The 17,901-nt window shown below is 53.8% G+C and overlaps 1 protein-coding gene across 1 annotated transcript in view; it reads right to left on the reverse strand.

Moving 5' to 3' along the window:
* The window catches only part of OGDHL (oxoglutarate dehydrogenase L), a 52,172-nt gene that overhangs the window by 15,314 nt on the left and 18,957 nt on the right, over positions 1–17,901 (reverse strand). The window contains exons 2-15 of the mRNA XM_038744076.1: positions 16,201–16,425; positions 14,013–14,204; positions 13,659–13,761; positions 13,235–13,350; positions 12,473–12,627; positions 11,412–11,558; positions 10,152–10,242; positions 8,946–9,125; positions 8,338–8,466; positions 7,821–8,000; positions 7,246–7,398; positions 6,471–6,573; positions 5,714–5,842; positions 3,431–3,581 (exon numbers count right to left, since the gene is read on the reverse strand). Coding sequence (XP_038600004.1) covers positions 3,431–3,581; positions 5,714–5,842; positions 6,471–6,573; positions 7,246–7,398; positions 7,821–8,000; positions 8,338–8,466; positions 8,946–9,125; positions 10,152–10,242; positions 11,412–11,558; positions 12,473–12,627; positions 13,235–13,350; positions 13,659–13,761; positions 14,013–14,204; positions 16,201–16,407 — 2,036 coding nt within the window. The 5' untranslated portion in view covers positions 16,408–16,425. The remainder of the gene's footprint in view (positions 1–3,430; positions 3,582–5,713; positions 5,843–6,470; positions 6,574–7,245; positions 7,399–7,820; positions 8,001–8,337; positions 8,467–8,945; positions 9,126–10,151; positions 10,243–11,411; positions 11,559–12,472; positions 12,628–13,234; positions 13,351–13,658; positions 13,762–14,012; positions 14,205–16,200; positions 16,426–17,901) is intronic.

Here is a 17,901-nt window from a genome sequence, read left to right on the forward strand (position 1 = left end):
GAGTACCTGTAATGAGCACTCATAATAAACACCCCACAGAGAGTATCTACAGAGAACACTCATAGTGAACAGTGAGGCCTAATGGAAAGAGCACAGGACTGGGAGTCAGAGTCTAACTCCAGCTCTGCTACTTGCCTGCTGTGTGACTGTGGGCAAGTTAATTAACTTCTCTGAGCCTCAGTTACCTCATCTGTAAAATGGGGATGAAGACTGTGAGCTGTCTCCGCCACATGTCTGCTGAGTGACCTTGGACAACTCACTTAACTTCTCTGGGCCTCGGTTACCTCATCTGTAAAATGGGGATGAAGACTGTGAGCCCCACATGGGACAACCTGATGACCTTGTATCCCCCCCAACGCTTAGAACAGTGCTTTGCACATAGTAAGCGCTTACCAAATGCCATCATCATCATCATTATTATTATTATTCTCTATGCCTCCCTCTACACTAAAAGCTCACTGTGGGCAGAGAACCCCTCTAGCAACTCTACTGTATTGTACTCTCCCAAGTGTCTAGTACAGTGATCTGCACATATTAAGTGCTCAATAAATACCACTGATTGATTGATAAAATGGAGATTGAATACCTGTTCTCCCCCGCCCCGGCCTTGTACAGGGAGCCCCTAGTGGGACAGGGACTGTGTCTGACCTAATTATATTGTACCTCGCAAGTGCTTGACAAATGGAAAATGCTTAACAAATGCCACAATTATTATTATTATTGATCATCCTTCAAGGAGCACCCCATAGGAGGGTAGCCACACGCAATCAATGAACCCAAGCAGCACATAAACTAAAGAAACCAGGCCATAGGTAGTTACGGATTTCATCTTGGAAATCGGGAAATCGCCTGGCAGTCCCAGCCCACCAGGGGCCCAGTGGCCAGGCCTCAGAGAGGAAGGCCGGCAGAATTGCAAGGCTGTGACTGCCGAGGAGACAAGGTGATATTGGTGTTCCTTCTGTCATTTCCGGTTTGTGGAGCCTGAACCCAACCTCCCAACTCTAAACCGTGATTTCCCTGGGGACCAGAGATTCCCCACCATCTGAACCACATCCACAGATTCTCCCTAGCCCTTGGAAGAGTGCTTGACCTGTGGTAAGCACTGAAACCATGCTACTGATTGGCTGGCCATGGGGAGGTCGGGACCATGGGGCAGGCTGGTAACTGGTCACGAAAACCCCAATGGCCCAGGAAGCTGAAGGAAAGGGTTGGACACTGCTCAGTCCCCCTGGAGAATGGTCTCTACTCCATCTTATTCCTCCTCAACCCCTCAGCTCCCTGGAAATGTTATCCAACTTTGGCTTCACTGACTCTGTCTTCTCCTGGTTCTCCTCATCTCTCTGGCCATTCATTCTCAGTCTCCTTTGTGGGCTCCTCTTCTGCCTCCCACTCCCTAATGGTGGGGATCCTTAAAGGTTCAACTCTGGGTCCCCTTCTATTCTCCATCTACACCTACTCCCTCGGAGAACTCATTTGCTCCCATGGCTTCCATTACCACCTCTATGCTGACGATACCCAAATCTACACCGCCCGCCCCAATCTCTCTCCCTCTTTGCAGTCTTGCATTTCTTCCTGCCTTCAAGACATCTCTACCTGAATGTCCTCCTATCACCTCAAACTTAACATGTCCAAAAACACAACTCCTTATTTCCCTCCCAAACCCTGTCCTCCCTCTGACTTTCCCATAACTGTAGACAGTACTACCATTCTTCCTGTCTCACAAACCTGTAACTTTGACTCTTCTCTGTCACTCAACCCACACTGAGCCAGAGAAGCAGCATAGCTCAATGGAAGGAGCACGGGCTTGGGAGTCAGAGGTCATGGGTTCAAATCCCGGCTCCACCAATTGTCAGCTGTGTGACTTTGGGCAAGTCACTTCACTTCTCTGTGCCTCAGTTCCTTCATCTGTACATTGGGGATGAAGACTGTGAGCCCCACATGGGACAATCTGATCGCTTTGTATCCTCCCCAGCGCTTAGAACAGTGCTTTGCATATAGTAAGCACTTAACAAATGCCATTATTATTATTATTATTATATTCAATTCATCACTAAATCCATCTTCACATCACCGCTAAAATCTGCCCTTTCCTCTCCATCCAAACTGCTATCACGTTAATACAGTCACTCATCCTATCCCACCTATCCCACCAGTGCCCCAGGAGCATTTTCTCCAAAGGAGGACTTGCTCAGAGGCAGACAGAAGACGCCCATGGGGGAAAACAATCTCGGGAGTAGATGCCCAGCAGATGCCCACTGGAGTAGACACTTACTGAGGGCAGCCCAGACCTGGCCTCAGAGGCAGAGGAGGGGCAGCCAGGTCCTCCACATAGGCCTGATTGACAGCCTATTTGGCCACACACAGCTGATGGATGAACCATACAGGCCAGGTCCTCTGAGAAGGCATCTCAGATGGCCCAGAAACGCCTGGCTCCCTGCCCTGGGACTGTATCTGCTCTTCACCATGCCAAGTCACCCACATATTTCCCAGGGAACAACTTGAGTCCAGGCCAGGGGCCATCAACACAGTCCCCTCACTCTCCTCTGGCACAGGTAACCCTGGCCAGGCTAGCAGGGGCTCTTTCTGGTCACATTATCCATTCACTCATTCATTCAATCATACTGATTGAGCACTGTGTGCAGAGCACTGTACTAAGCGCTTGGGAAGTACAATTCGGCAACAGAGACAATCCCTGCCCACAACGGACTCACAGTCTAGAAGGGGGGAGACAGACATCAAAACAAGTAAACAGGCATCAGTAGCATCATTACAGAGTTATATATATACATCATTAATAAAAATAAATAGAATTATAATTATAAATATGTACATATATACACAAGTGCTGTGGGGTGAGGGGTAGAGCAGATGGAGCAGGTCAGTGCAATGGGGAGCGGAGCAGAGGAAAAGGGGGGCTCAGTCTGTGAAGGCCTCCTGGAGGAGGTGAGCTTTCAGTAGGGCTCTGAAGGGGGGAAGTGTGCTAGTTTGGCTGATTGGAGGAGGGAGGGCATTCCGGGCCAGAGGTAGGACGTGGGCCAGGGGTCGACAGCAGAACAGGCAAGAACGAGGCACAGTGAGAAGGTTAGTACCAGAGAAGCAGAGCGTGTGGGCTGGGATGTAGAAGGAGAGAAGGGAGGTGAGATAAGAAGGGGCAAGGTGATGGAGAGCTCTAAAGGCAATAGTGAGAAGTTTTTGCTTGATTCGGAGGTTGACAGGCAACCTCTGGAGATTTCTGAGGAGGGGTGTGACATACCCAGAACGTTTCCGTAGAAAATAATCCAGGAACTGCAGACCCATCTGTGAGCTGGGGCACCTTCTCAGGCTACCCTACACCCCGTGACGTCTGACCCAGGGGGCTGGCAGCTCGACACAAGGAATGTCACCCCTCCCTTCATTTCCCTGGCCCCCGCACAACCCAGGGGCTCCTTACCTGAAAGTGCCCCGCTCCACGTCTTGCCCGCTTAGTCGGACATGGATCCCCTCCTTCAGCAGGGAGCCAAAGGCCATGTACTCGGCCAAAGCCCAGTCCACCGTCCGATTCTTAATCATCTCCACACGGCTCCTCAGGATCCGAGAGAGACCTGAGGGGGAGGAGGGGAAGAAGCCAAGATTCAGGACCTCAGGTAACAGGTAGAGACATCTCACTAGGCTTCCTCACTCATTCAGTTGCATTTATTGAGCACTTACTGTGTGCAGAGTACTGTACTCCTCACTAAATCTCTGCCTGGCCCCAAGGGCTGGGACCCAGGCAGCTTTACAGGGAGCCCAGAATCACCACTGGGTAGCCCAGCCCTGGTAGCCCAGTCTGACAAGCCCAGCCCTGGTAGCCCAGCCAGAGCTCATCTGTTCAGTTGACTGAATACTGAAAGCAGAAGGGTGGGTTCACCTATTGATGTGAAGTACTGCGGAAAAACTCACCTTGCTAGGGTTTCTGAAACAGCTAAGACTGTTTAGTGTAAACATCCCTAGCAACTCCTGGGAGCGGGCACCCTCAATCCCCACCACCCCAATCCAGGAATGGGGTGCAGGGCTCTTCCCCATAACAATGGCTGGCTGGCATAAGGGTGCTCAGTCCATGGAGGCCGGCTGACTCGGGAGGTTCAGGAGAGCAAGGTTGAGGACTGAGGTGGGTATGGAGACCGGCAGAGTCAGCACCACTCCGGGAAGCAAAAACAACAACATAATAATAATAATGATGGCATTTATAAAGCACTTACTATGTGCAAAGCACTGTTCTAAGCGCTGGGGAGGTTACAAAGTGATCAGGTTGTCCCATGGGGGGCTCACAGTCTTAATCCCCATTTTACAGATGAGGTAACTGATGCCCAGAGAAGTGAAATGACTTGCCCAAAGTCACACAGCTGACAAGTGGCGGAGCGGGGATTTAAACCCATGACCTCTGACTCCAAAGCCCACGCTCTTTGCACTGAGCCACGCTGCTTCTTGAAGCATCCAAAACAAAGCAGTCACCTCACGGAAGGGTGGAACCGAGGGATTAAAGCAGCCCCGGCTCTACCCCTCTGGCCCGTAAGAAGTGGTTTGGCCAAAACCTAGAGCTTTCACCTATTCCAGGATTCAACAGTCACCCACATCACAAGGGTGGCAGAGACAAAGAATTGCAACCTGGGGGCCACTCCTCCAGGAGCCCAGATGCCCCGTGGGGGCTGGATACAGGTTTCTGAACGAGTCACCTAGGGAACTTTTAATCCTCAATCTGCACCTCAAATTAATTCTGTAAATGAATTTCACTTGAAAATGTAATCAAAGTGTCACAGCCGGTCCAAAGCCACCCGCACAACATACACCAGGCCTTTCAAATTAATAACACAAGGAGATCATCCATTCAATCAACCCACAGCAGCAATAATTAATGATCCCATTACCAGGACTTGTTACGGCCCTTAATGGGCTGGAAGAAAATGTTAATAAACAGGTCGTGGGTGGAGAATGGGCAACAGTTCTCACAGGCTCCTCTCTCAGGTACCCAGCCCACTTCCAGCCAAGAGAACTTCATCGTGGGTTAGCGCTTGCCCTGATAGGTCTCAGTCAATGGGGACATCCTGGGGATCAGTGAGCCAGGGACGGAGGAAGGTGCCTCAGGGAGGAAGACACCGGGACACGAAGGCCATGATCCACTGAGCATTGAGAGGATGAACAACAATTTGGGTGCCACTGAAACCGGTACCATTGTGGGTGTCAGAGCCCATCACAACAGGTTTGTAGAACACTACTACAGTGACCCTGGCATATCCCTAGCTTCCAACGATGCTCCTCATGCAGAGCAAAGAAAACCCACTATAGATTCGCAATCCCGATCCTTGGGGAAGGATAAATCCACTTTGAAGTGGCGCAGCAGGCTCCCTTGGCACGGAGGGTGGCCTTGCGGGAGCTCCTGGCTTGGGCTGGCCCCTTGGACAGGAACAGAGGACCTGGGGGCTGGGCTGGGGTCCTCCTCTCCGGGAAAGGAGAAGGGCACACCACTTTCTTGGCCACAGCAGGGATCTGGGCCCCTGGGTCACTCGCTGCAGGCTAGGTCTCAGAGTTGGTGCCCCAGGACAGGCAGAGCCAGGAGTAGGTGGCCACCAACAAGGCCAATTTCTGAGTCCATGACAGCCCTCCCAACTGCCTTGCTCCTCAGAGAGCCTCGCTCCACCCCGGGAACGGCTGCCTGCCCAAACGAAGCAAGTCTGCTCTTCCCGGGCCCCGGGCTCACCGCTGTGGATCACGAAACCCTCCAGGGGCACAGAGCTGGCCACGGTGCCGATGTGCGTCAGCATGTCTTCTGGGATCCCAGTCGGGGGACAGGCCATGCTCTTGGGTTCGCCGTCCAGGTTGAAGAACCCTGGAAGACAAAAATTCCCCACTGACACACTGGGGAGCACCAGAGAGCTTGGGTGGGCAGAGAGAGGGAGGACTTAATAATAATGATAGCATTTATTAAACGCTTACTATGTGCAAAGCACTGTTCTAAGCGCTGGGGAGGTTACGAGGTGATCAGGTTGTCCCACGGGGGGCTCACAGAACTGCCTTGCGGTGACCTGCCTGACCCCAGGCTGAGCCCCAGAATGGTCTCCTCCCCAATGACTCCCCTTTAGATGATGCCTGGAACTCTGGACTCTAGAACTACACCCTCAGGAAGGAGCAGAATGGTCCCAAAACCATCTCCATATGGATGGCCAACAGTGAGATTCCCCCTGGCCCTGAGCAGGACTCGTATGTTTGGTTTTGTTCTCTGTCTCCCCCTTTTAGACTGTGAGCTCACTGTTGGGTAGGGACTGTCTCTATATGTTGCCAATTTGTACTTCCCAAGTGCTTAGTACAGTGCTCTGCACATAGTAAGCGCTCAATAAATACGATTGATGATGATGATGATGACTCCAAACTCCAAATCAGCCGGGAGGGTGTTTGCCAGAAAAAGCCCCAGGGCAGCCGGGACAGAACAGTGAGGCCCTCCTGCTCCCACTCCTTACCAGGCCATGGGGAATCCAGCCAGTGCTTAATGTGTAGGATCTTCTTATCCTTGGACCTGGTGTAAGCCTCCTCACAGATCCGGTCGTACTTGGCAATCTCCTCCTGGAAGGCATCACGGATTCCAGGGAAGAGCGAGCTCTCCGGACACAGAGCCACGCCAGGATGTCCCCCTCCGCCCACACACGCTGCCCGGCCCCCGGACGATGAAGCAGTTGGGGCCGGAGAGACGGGCCAGGCAGCAGGGCCTTGCATTCCCCGTTTACAGTCACTCTTCTCCCTCAGTGGGAACAAGCTCCTTGTCTACCCACCTGTCCCCACCTCATTCAGGAAAAGACCCACTGGCTACAAGCTTTATTTATTTCTATTAATGTCAGTCACCCCCTCTAGACTGTAAGCTTGTTGTGGGCAGGAAACGTGCCTGTTTTTTGTTCATTCATTCATTCATACAATCGTATTTATTGAGCACTTACTGTGTGCAGAGCACTGTACTAAGCACTTGGGAAGTCCAAGTTGGCAACATACAGAGAGGGTCCCTACCCAACAGTGGGCTCACAGTCTAGAAGACTGTGGTCGTGACCACAGTTTTGTTATAGTGTATTTTCCCAAGCACTTAGTATAGTGCTTTGCACACAGTAAGTGCTCAATAAATATGGCTGAATGAATGAATGAAGCTTGGAGATGACAGCCAGGCCTGGTTCCCAAGGCCTTGATGCCCCCCAGGCCTTATTCCCCTCTCACCACCCCTTCCCAACTCTGGCCCCGCACCGATCCCACCTCAAACTCCTGCAGGGTCACGGTCCCTTCTGCGATCAGCTTGTCTGCATACTTCTTGAGCACCGGCACCTGCTTATGGATCTGCTTGTACATGAGGGGCTGGGTGAACATGGGCTCGTCCATCTCGTTGTGGCCTCGGCGGCGGTAGCAGACCTAGTCGCGGGCGGGGTTGCTCAGCCAAGGTTTGGCCAGGCCGGACCGGGCAAGGGGCCAAGCGCCCACATCCCCAGGGGGCCCGGTACACTTGCGCATCGCTCTGGGTAGCCATGCTCCTTCCCTCTGACTCTCAGTGCCCGGCCGGCCCTGGCCACGCTGAGCGTTTCCGTGGCACCCTCACTGAGGGGCCGGGGCCGGATCCCTCGTGGAGTCGGAGCCACGGCTGGGAGACCCCCTCCCCACTGCAGACTGCTTAGGGACACTACAGAGATGCCGGGCCCCTCTTCCCGGGAGCCACTCAGGACCAAGTGTCCCCACCCAAACCAGTGGCCGGGATCGGCCAGGTGAGGGATTGAGCCCGTCAGAAGGGGCGGCCTGGTCCGAGAGTCCCCAGCCCCAGGCGAAGCCCCCGCACTGACCAGATCCACGATGACGTCCTTGTTGAAGGTGTTCCGCCACTCGGCCGCGACTCCGCACACGTAGATGACGGCCTCGGGGTTGTCCGCGTTCACGTGGAAGATGGGGGCGTTGACCACACGGGCCACGTCCGTTGGGTAGGGGGAGGAGCGAGCCATCCGGGGGTCCGTGGTGAAGCCAATCTGAAAAGGAGGCGAGCAGCGGGGTGGGAAGACGGTCATGTTCCAGAACAGATGACACTACCAGGCCCATGGTTCCGCCAACAGAAGCTCCAAGGGTCCAAAAACCCCCACCCAGCCAACCACTGGGTGGGAAAACTTCAATCCCAAGGGACCTCAGTCAAGTCCCCTTTCCCATTTGGGGCCTCGGTCTCACCAGCTCCCCAGGGTCCAGCTTCCTCCCAGGAGTGTGTCGTTTCCTGGCATCTCCTGAGTGAAAAGCCCTCCTGGCTCTGACAGGTCAGAGAAAGGTTAAACCCGAGGGGCAGGAGGCTGACTCAGCTGTCCTGCCCCTTCTCACCTGGTTGTTGACCACGACATGGATCGTGCCATTGGTGGTGTAGGATGGTAGATCGCTGAGGTGGAAAGTCTCATACACGACGCCCTGCCCAGCAAAGGCCGCGTCCCCGTGGACTAGGATGGACATGACCTGGAGGCCGAGAGTCAAGGGGAAGCAGGCATGTCTCTCCTGGGCCGGTGAGGTGGGCAGGCAACGCTCTCCACAACTCATTGCGGGGCTGGTTCCCACCTAACCCTGGGGGCCCATGCTCACGCCATCAGGGCCCAAAGAGAGCACCGGGGATACGTCCAGAGGGGGAAGTCCACCCGCTGGCCCCAACACCAGCTGGGGTGCTTATTGTTGTATTATACTCTTCCAAGTGCTTAGTACAGTGCTCTGCACACGGTAAGCGCTCAACAAATATGACGAATGAATGACTCCAGCCCCGAGACAACCTTGTTTCCTCAAGGCCACCAGTACCCTCCTTCTTTTGTGAGCCAATCCAACTGCCTGCAGCCAGATTGGCCCGCCAACCCAAAGCCCACCCAGCTGCCCCCTCTGGCATCCCCCTTGTGAACAGGGAGCACGGGCCGCCCTCCCTCCCCGGTCGGCGGGTGGCTCCGCCTCACCTTCTTCCCTGAGGTGTCCCCTCGGTAGAACTGCTCAGCCTTGGTCTTGCCCTGCACCACGGGATCCACAGCCTCCAGGTGAGAAGGATTGGCCACCAGCGACAGGGTGATGTTCTTGTTGGTGACCCGGTTGACCCGCTCGTGGTACATCCCCAGGTGGTACTTCACATCCCCAGAGCCCTGGGAGACCAAGGCCGGTGAGGCCGATGGCCCAGGCTGGGGCCCCCAGGGTCTCCGTCCCCACCCCGGCCGCTGGTCCATCCTTGGGGGTGACAACGCAGAGGCGGCAAGGAGCCGCTCATCATTTTGGCTCCTTTGGGCCTATGTCCCCAAAGCCTCCTTCAGAGCACCATTCTCCAGGTGGAAGCAACATTCCCGTCTGGAGCCCACTGCCCTTCTTGGGGATGGGGGACAGTCGCAGCAACACCAGGGCCTTGGTAGGGCCGGTACCCCTGGCTTCCCCCAGCTGTGGGGGTGAAGTCACAGTTCTCCCCGACATAATAATAACAATAATGATGATGGTATTTGTTAAGCGCTTATTATGTGCAAAGCACTGTTCTAAGCGCTGGGGAGGTTACAAGGTGATCAGGTTGTCCCATGGGGGGCTCACAGTTTAAATCCCCATTTTACAGATGAGGTAACCGAGGCACAGAGAAGTTAAGTGACTTGCCCAAAGTCACACAGCTGACAGTTGGCGAAGCCGGGATTTGAACCCATGACCTCTGACTCCAAAGCCCAGGCTCTTTCCACTGAGCCACGCTGCTTCTCAAGACATCTGCCTTGCTCACCCTACGCTGCCAGCTAGAACTGGCTGCTGCCAAGTGGGGCTGGAGGACTGATAATCTCTATGCGGCCTGCCGACTTGCCTACAGGTTCTCCCAAGACCCCTGGCCCTTTCTGCCCCTGAAGCCACGGTGAACAGCTGGCACCTGGGCCCACCCCCTCTTCCCTTCCCTTTTCTGTTCCCCCACCGGGCCAGAGGGAGCACTCCTTTTCAGAGTGCGCCGAACCCTTAGAGCTGAGTTTGCACTGGCCTCCCTCCAAACCACCAGGTTTCTTCAACCTGGAAAGCCTCCTCAATGTTGAGAAATTTCCCTAGAAAGATTCCATCCAGACGCAGGAGATCCCAAGAAAGGCCCCTTCCCCGTCCTGAAAAGGTCCCCGGCCCCTCTCATCAGCCAGGAGCTGGGAGGGTGTCCTCCCCACCTCATCAGCCGCCTCAAGCTTGGGGTCAAACTGGCAGAAGATTTGCTCCAGCTCCTTCCGGATGACGTTGGCCAACACGTTCAACCTGCCCCTGTGGAGACAGAAGCCACCCAGGGTTTATGAGGAGCTTTTTTTTTAATAACATTCATTAAGCACTTACTATGTGCAAAGCACTGTTCTAAGCACTTTGCCTCCAAGGATCCAGGCACCAGGCATCACAATAGGCTCCGCGTCCCAGCTGAGGCCTGGGATCACGGCAGCAGGAAGCCACTCCAGTAGAACGGGCCTCCGCTTGCCACATGATTCCTCCACACCCACCAGGCATGCCTGGGTTCACCCAGAACAGTCTTTGGATGGTGACCAGTGACCGTGAAGATAGCTCTGCTCCAGGGCCCCAGGCTAAGGATGGGCCAATACAACCTTCTGAACCTTTCCCTCTCCATCGCGCCTCGGATCTACGGGGCTGCCGCCGTTTCTGGCTGCCCGATTGCAAAAACTCCTCACCATCAGCTTTAAAGCAATGACCTTACCCCCTCTTACCTCACCACTCCCCTACTCCTACCCAGCCCGCACACTTCTCTCCTCTAATGCTAACCTTCACAACATACCTTGGTCTCTTCTATCTCGCTGCCAAACCCTCACACACATCCTGCCACTGGCCTGGAATGCCCTCTCTCCTAAAATCCGACAGAAAACTACTCTCCCCTCCTTCAAAGCCTTACTGAAGGCACAGTTCTGCCAAGAGGCCTTTCCTGACTAAGCCCTCCTTTCCTCCCCACCCACTCTCTCCTGCATCGCCTTAACTTGCTCCCTTTATTCACCCCCCTCCCAGCCCACAGCACTTATGTACATAGCTGTCATTTATTTACATCAATGTCTGTCTCCCCCTCTAGACCGTAAGCTCATTGTGGGCAGGGGATGTATCTTCTTATCAATATATTGTACTCTCCCAAATGCTTGGTACAGTGCTCTGCCCACAGTAAGCACTCTATAAATATGCTTGAATGAATGAACATGGGAACAGACCCATGTGTTTACCCACTGCTTGGGGGAGAAGGATTTCATTTTACCTCACCTTCGCCTCTCCTCAGTCCCGGGATGTGTGCTTGGGAAACATGTATGAGGCAGGCCAATGAACATCTGTTGGCTTTTAGAGGACTTCTGGGATCCAGCGCCTTCCCAGATGGGATCTCCGACCACTACCATCCCCTTCCCCTCTGCCCCCAATCTCGCTCGCTGCCCGCCCCCACCAATGCCAACCTGTGGGGCATCCCCAGGATCACATTTTCGATGCCCATCTCGCTGGATTTGTCGATGATGGTCTTGAGGGCGGGGATCATGACCTCGCAGCCTTCCAGCCCAAACCTCTTCTCCGAGGACCATTTCCGAGCTAGGAAATCCTCAAACCTGCCCAGCGGATCAAGAACCAGGGCAGAATTGAGATGGGGCCTCGGGGCCCAGAGCGGGTGGGGCGGGGTAGAGAAAGGAAGGAGGAGACAGGAAGGGAAATGGGTGGTGGGTTGTCCAGTCCAAGAACACTGTACATTTGAATCAGTTAAATGGGTGGCTTACTTGCAATTCAATTCCAGGAGACCAGAGGTAGAGTGGGGAGGGATTAACGGAGCCCATCCTCCCACCACCTCACCCTTCTTCCTCCAGTTCCCCAAGCTCCTTGGCATATGCCAGTCTCTCCCTAATGAGCCTACCTGTTATGGGGGCCACGGGCCTCCACACACAACAGCCCACTGAGCTCTGTCTCAGCCATTTCGTTCTCCTGGGAGGGGGAGGGGGATGAAATGGCTCCTCTTCCCCAGCAGCCAGAGGAGCCCAGTCCAGTGGGGTCCGCTGAATCCAAGCTGAACCTCCTTCCCAAGACCCTCTCCCCGGGACCACACCTCCTCAGGGAGGCCTTCCCAGACTGAGCCCCCTTTTTCCTCTCCCCCTCCCCATCTCCCCCGCCCTACCTCCTTCCCCTCCCCACAGCACCTGTACATATGTTTGTACAGATTTTTTACTCCATTTATTCTACTTGTACATATTTACTATTCCATTTATTTTGTCAGTGATGTGCATCTAGCTTTACTTCTATTTATTCTGATGACTTGACACCCGATCACGTTTTGTTTTGTCGTCTGTCTCCCCCTTCTAGACTGTGAGCCCGTTTTTGGGTAGGGACCGTCTCCTTATGTTGCCGACTTGTACTTCCCAAGCGCTTAGTCCAGTGCTCTGCACACAGTAAGTGCTCAATAAATACGACTGAATGCATGAATGAACCCACAAGACCAGGGAGGATTTCCAATGGACCCGTGCCACATTCGCACCTCATGGAGCGCACGAGCCTGGCCAGCAGCGTCCTCTTCTCCTCGCTGCTGAACTTCATCACCCCGGGCATCTCGAACTTCTGCCGGATCCACTGGCACTGCTCCACGTCATTGATGAACATGAACTCCAAGCCGATGTGCTGGCAGTAAGTGCTCTACAGGAGGCGGGGCACGGAGCAGAGCCAGAGTGAAGGGAAGGGGTGGGGAAGAAGCAGGAGCGGGCAGGGAAGGGGAGTGGCTAGCTCAGGGGGGTGAGGAGGCTTGTTAGGGCTGGGAAGGTAATAGGGGTCGGGGGTCAGGATGTAGATATACCATCTCTGAATCAAGGAAAGAGTTCTGGGTCCTAATCTTTATATGGAAGACCCAGGAACTGAGGAAGAGTGGAAAGAAGCCTTATCAAGCTCCTGTGGCCCTTCTGGGCCCACCAGCTCTGGTGCCTGCCAGGGACCGTCTCTATACGTCACCAACTTGTATTTCCCAAGCGCTTAGTACAGTACATGACTGAATGAATGAGAAATGGCTACTCTTAAGAGTCACCTCATCCGGTCATCTGACCATCTTGCTTCCCCTCAGAGCTCCCCACCACCCCAGACTAACCGCTGAGTGTGGATGATGAAATTGCACCTGTGCCAAAACGGTTCAGACACTGGTTTCCATTTTAGCACCCACTCGGAAGGAAAAGGTGTTAAAGAAAGGGCACTTGTCCCCCACATTTGAGCAATGAAGAATCTGGCAGCTAACTCAGGGCTGCCGGGTGCTCACCTCCAAACGCCTGATGATCTCACGCAGGGACAGAGTGCTCTCAGAGCCCCCAATGAAAGTGGTCGTGGGCAGCTGGAAAACCTTGTCCAGATCGGACTCGTGCAGGTCGTAGAAAGCTGGAGAGTGGCGGCATGAAGGAGACAGAGGGCAACGAGTCTGTCCTCCTGCCCCCGTGCAGGGCAGCTACTCTCTCATTCTACCCTCCAAGCATCACTGGGGCTGGAGGAGTGGGATCGCTCTCCCCAGTCCCCAGACTGGTATACTGAGGTCCAGTGGTGGGGGTGGGACTTGCTCAATCAACGGCATTGATGGTTCTAACTCCCGCTTCTCTCCACCTCCAGACCTGAGGTCTTCCCATTGAGCCCCACCGCAACCAGGACTGCCCTCTTGGGCTGGCACAAACTCAGGGGACCCAGATTCTCACCCAGTTTGTCAATGGTAGTGATCAGATCTGAGGGCACAAATGAATCCAGGTCGGCATCCAGGATGCCCAGGGGATCCAGCTGGGCCACATGGTGCCCTCGGATCTGCGAAGAAGGGAGAAGAGTTAGCGTGGGCAGTCACGTGACTGCTTTGATGGGACCTCACACTGTGTGCCATGATTGGGGACTGCATCTCCCAGAATCCCTCAGAAGCACCGGGCCTGCCAAGTGGAAGGGGGTTCTGGATAATGGGTGTTCTCAAGTCCACTAACGAGGATCCGGCATGGAAAAGGTATTTAGGACACCCCCGCAGTTTAAGGGGCAGCCTGCTTCCCAGACCAGCAGAGCCCGCTCACCTGATAGGCCCGGATCAGCGACTGTACTGCCAGGTGGTCCTCCACCAGCTTGTCCGTCTTGGCTTGGCTCCTCGCCAGCCCATGGCTTTCAATCAGCTTGGCTTGGTGCTCCGGACTGACGGACACGGGCCTCTGGTAGGCGTGGCCGGGGGGGACGCCAGCGCTGGCGTTCCGGAAGAAAGCGTCCCACGACTTCAGCCAGAGATGGGGAGGGAGGGAGAAGGCGCGGGAAACATCCGTCAGAGTCAGAAGCACCAGGATTGCCCGAGTATCAAGCGGGGGTGCCTACTATTGTCCAGAGCACCGAACCAGGATTTGGGGCGCCGATAGGAGGCACGATCCCTGCCCTTGAGGAACTTACCGTCTGATGAGACACACCTACATAATGGACAGACAGACTACAGTCGGGAGTGCGAGCATCGATGTGAATGATGGAAGAGTGAATAAACGAGCAGGCACAGGTTTGGGCTGCCAGGTTGGGAATTGATCAGGAAAGTGCTCCCGGTTAAGACCAACAGGGCAGCACATGCCTCGATGCCCTCTGGACAACTGGCTATATGGTTAAGCTCAGGAGGGTAATTCAACAGGCCATCAGGGTGGCAAGCAAGTCACTGACATAGTGATGCCTCTCCAGACATATCACTAAGGTGCTGGATGGCCCAAATTCTAGTCTTGAGAAGCAGCGTGGCTCAGTGGAAAGAGCATGAGCTTTGGAGTCAAAGTTCATGGACTCGAATCCCGGCTCTGCCACTTGTCAGCTGTGGGACTTTGGGCAAGTCACTTAACTTCTCTTTGCCTCAGTTTCCTCATCTGTAAAATGGGGATTAGGACTGAGAGTCCCCTGTGGGACAACCTGATCACCTTGTAACCTCCCCAGAGCTTAGAACAGTGCTTTGCACATAGTAAGTGCTTAATAAATGCCATCGTTAGTCTTGGCTCACCCTCGACGAGCTCAGTTACCTGGGGCGGGGATTAGGGTCATCCCTCTGGACTGTAAGCTCATTGTGGCAGGGAATGTGTCTGTTATATCGTTATACTGTAGCTCACAATGAGCTAACAGAGAATGTGCCTGTTCACTGTTATAGTGTACTTTCCCAAGGGCTTAGTACAATGCTCTGCACACAGTAAGCGCTCAACAAATATGATTGAATGGATGAATGAAATCTCCCAAGTGCTTAGTACAGTGCTCTGCACGCAGTAAGCACTCAATAAATATGATTGACTGCCTTCCCCTCTATACTGTAAGCTCTGTTATGGGCAGGCAACCTGTCTGCTGATTCTGTTGTACTATACTCACCCAACCGCTTAGTACAGCGCTCTGCACATAGTAAGGGCTCAGTAGATACCATCAATTGATTGATTGATCTCAGAGCCTCGCAGCTTCCACACTCGGCGACTCTGTGTCTGAGCACCCACCCTCCTCCTGTGGAGAGGGACTGGGCCACACCCCGGCCGTTGCCTGATGAATGGTCCCTGTGGGGAAGGGGGAAAGCCAGTGGGACCAGCCCCATCCTGCTGCTAATAATAATAATGATAATGGCATTTATTAAGCGCTTACTAAGTGCAAAGCCCTGTTCTAAGCACTGGGGAAGTTACAAGGTGATCAGGTTGTCCCACGGGGGGTTCACAGTCTTCATCCCCATTTTACAGATGAGGCCCAGAGAAGTTAAGTGACTTGCCCAAAGTCACACAGCTGACAACTGGTGAGCCGGGATTTGAACCCATGACCTCTGACTCCCAAGCCCGGGCTCTTTCCACTGAGCCACGCTGCTATCTAGGAGGATCCCCACCGGGGGACAAGGGGAATTTGAGGGGGCTTCCCTGGGGACCTAGCAGCCTCCAAAAGGTAGATTTCGTACCTTCTCAGGCCCTGGTGGTGAAGAGCTTAATCCAAGCGTTTAGTTCAGTGCTCTAACGCTTAGTACTGTGCTTTGCACACAGTACACACTCAATAAGTACGACTGAGTGAATGAAAAGCTCAGAGTGGGCTGCCGTTCGGGGCCGGCCTCACCGGAGAAGGGATGGGCACCCCATCCTGTCCGGGGGAAGCAGAGACCCGAGCTGGTGGGGAGAACCAGCCCCAGGTCACAGGAGGTAGCGGGCCGTGAGGCGGTAGTGGCCGTCCCCCGGCCCTGCTCCACACCCTTCCCTCTCCTCCCTCCCGACACACACACGCACTGAGCCACACCTTATGGACGCTCTGGGGGTTGTCCAGCCAGGCGAAGTACATCTCCTCCACATAGTTGGAGCTGGTGCCGCTCAGGAAGGATTCGGTGGCTCCCGAGGATGCCCGGCGGAAGTCGCACCCTCCTCCTCCATGCCTGGGCACATCCCGCTTCGCCAGGAGCCCGGCACCCTGCGGGTACAGCCGCGCTGCCAGCCACCGCAGGAGCATGAGGGAGGCTGGGGGCCCCTGAGAGGATGGGCAGAGGGGAAGGAGAGAGAGGTCTGTCAGGAACCAAACTGGCCTATTGAGAAGTCATCTAGTTTGTCGCCCTTCCTCCGACCAGAAGGACCCATTCCATTTTTAAAGACTTCTGAGATCCTTTAATCCCCTCCCGAATTCATGCCCCTTCAGAAGTGTGCATTTAGTCCACCCAGATTCCTTCCTGCTGCAGCCTCATCCTGACCTCAGTGAAGAGGCTACCAGAATGCCGGTGTCTTTGACAATAAATAAATATTCCAGCACAGACCCACAGCACTGCCTGTTTTTCACTGGGGCTGGCTCTCAGTTTTTCTCCCAAGTGTGGCGATCTGTTTGTTGTCTGAATTAATCAATTATAATAATAATAATAATGTATTTGTTAAGCACTTACTATGTGCAAAGCACTTTTCTAAGCGCTGGAGGGGATACAAGGTGACCAGGTTGTCCCACATGGGGCTCACAGTTTCAATCCCCATTTTATAGATGAGGTAACTGAGGCACAGAGAAGTTAAGTGACTTGCCCAAAGTTATACAGCTGACAGTTGGCAGAGCTGGGATTTGAACCCATGACCTCTGACTCCAAAGCCCAAGCTCTTTCCACTGAGCCATGCTGCTTTTCTCCACATGGTATTTATTGAGCACTTACCATGCCCCTGAGAGAGTGCAAAAGCAGCAACATCAATCAATCAATCAATCAATCATATTTATTGAGCACTTACTGTGTGCAGAGCACTGTACTAAGCGCTTGGGAAGTACAAGCTGGCAACATATAGAGACAGTCCCTACCCAACAGTGGGCTCACAGTCTAGTATCTAGTCTAGTATCCATGGCCTAATGGATACAACATGGGCCTGGGAGTGAGAAGGATCTGGGTTCTAATCCTGGCGCCGCCACTTGTCCGCTGTGTGACTTTGGGCAAGTCACTTCACTTCTCCGTGCCTCAGTTATTTCATCTGTAAAATGAGGATAAAACTGTGAGCCCTTTGAGGGGCATAGACTGTGTCAAACCTGATTCATTTGTACGTAGGCCAGGGCTTAGTTACCTGAGCCTACTAGCTGAGAAGCAGTGTGGCTCAGTGGAAAGAGCCCGGGCTTTGGAGTCAGAGGTCATGGGTTCAAATCCCGGCTCCACCACTTGTCAGCTGGGTGACTTTGGGCAAGTCACTTCACTTCTCTGGGCCCCAGTTCCCTCATCTGTAAAATGGGGATTAAGACTGTGAGCCCCCCGTGGGACGACCCGATCACCTCGTAACCTCCCCAGTGCTTAGAACAGTGCTTTGCACATAGTAAGAGATTAATAAATGCCATCATTGTTATTATTATTAGTAGTACACTGCCTGGCACATGGTAAGCGTTTAATACCATTTAAAGAAAAAAAAACAGCTGGATTGTAAGCCCACACTGTGGGCAGGATTCTACCAACTCTATTGTATAGTACTCTCCCAAACACTTAGTACAGTGCTC

The sequence above is a fragment of the Tachyglossus aculeatus genome, chromosome 3 (genome assembly GCF_015852505.1).
Source record: "Tachyglossus aculeatus isolate mTacAcu1 chromosome 3, mTacAcu1.pri, whole genome shotgun sequence".
Lineage (NCBI taxonomy): Eukaryota > Metazoa > Chordata > Mammalia > Monotremata > Tachyglossidae > Tachyglossus > Tachyglossus aculeatus.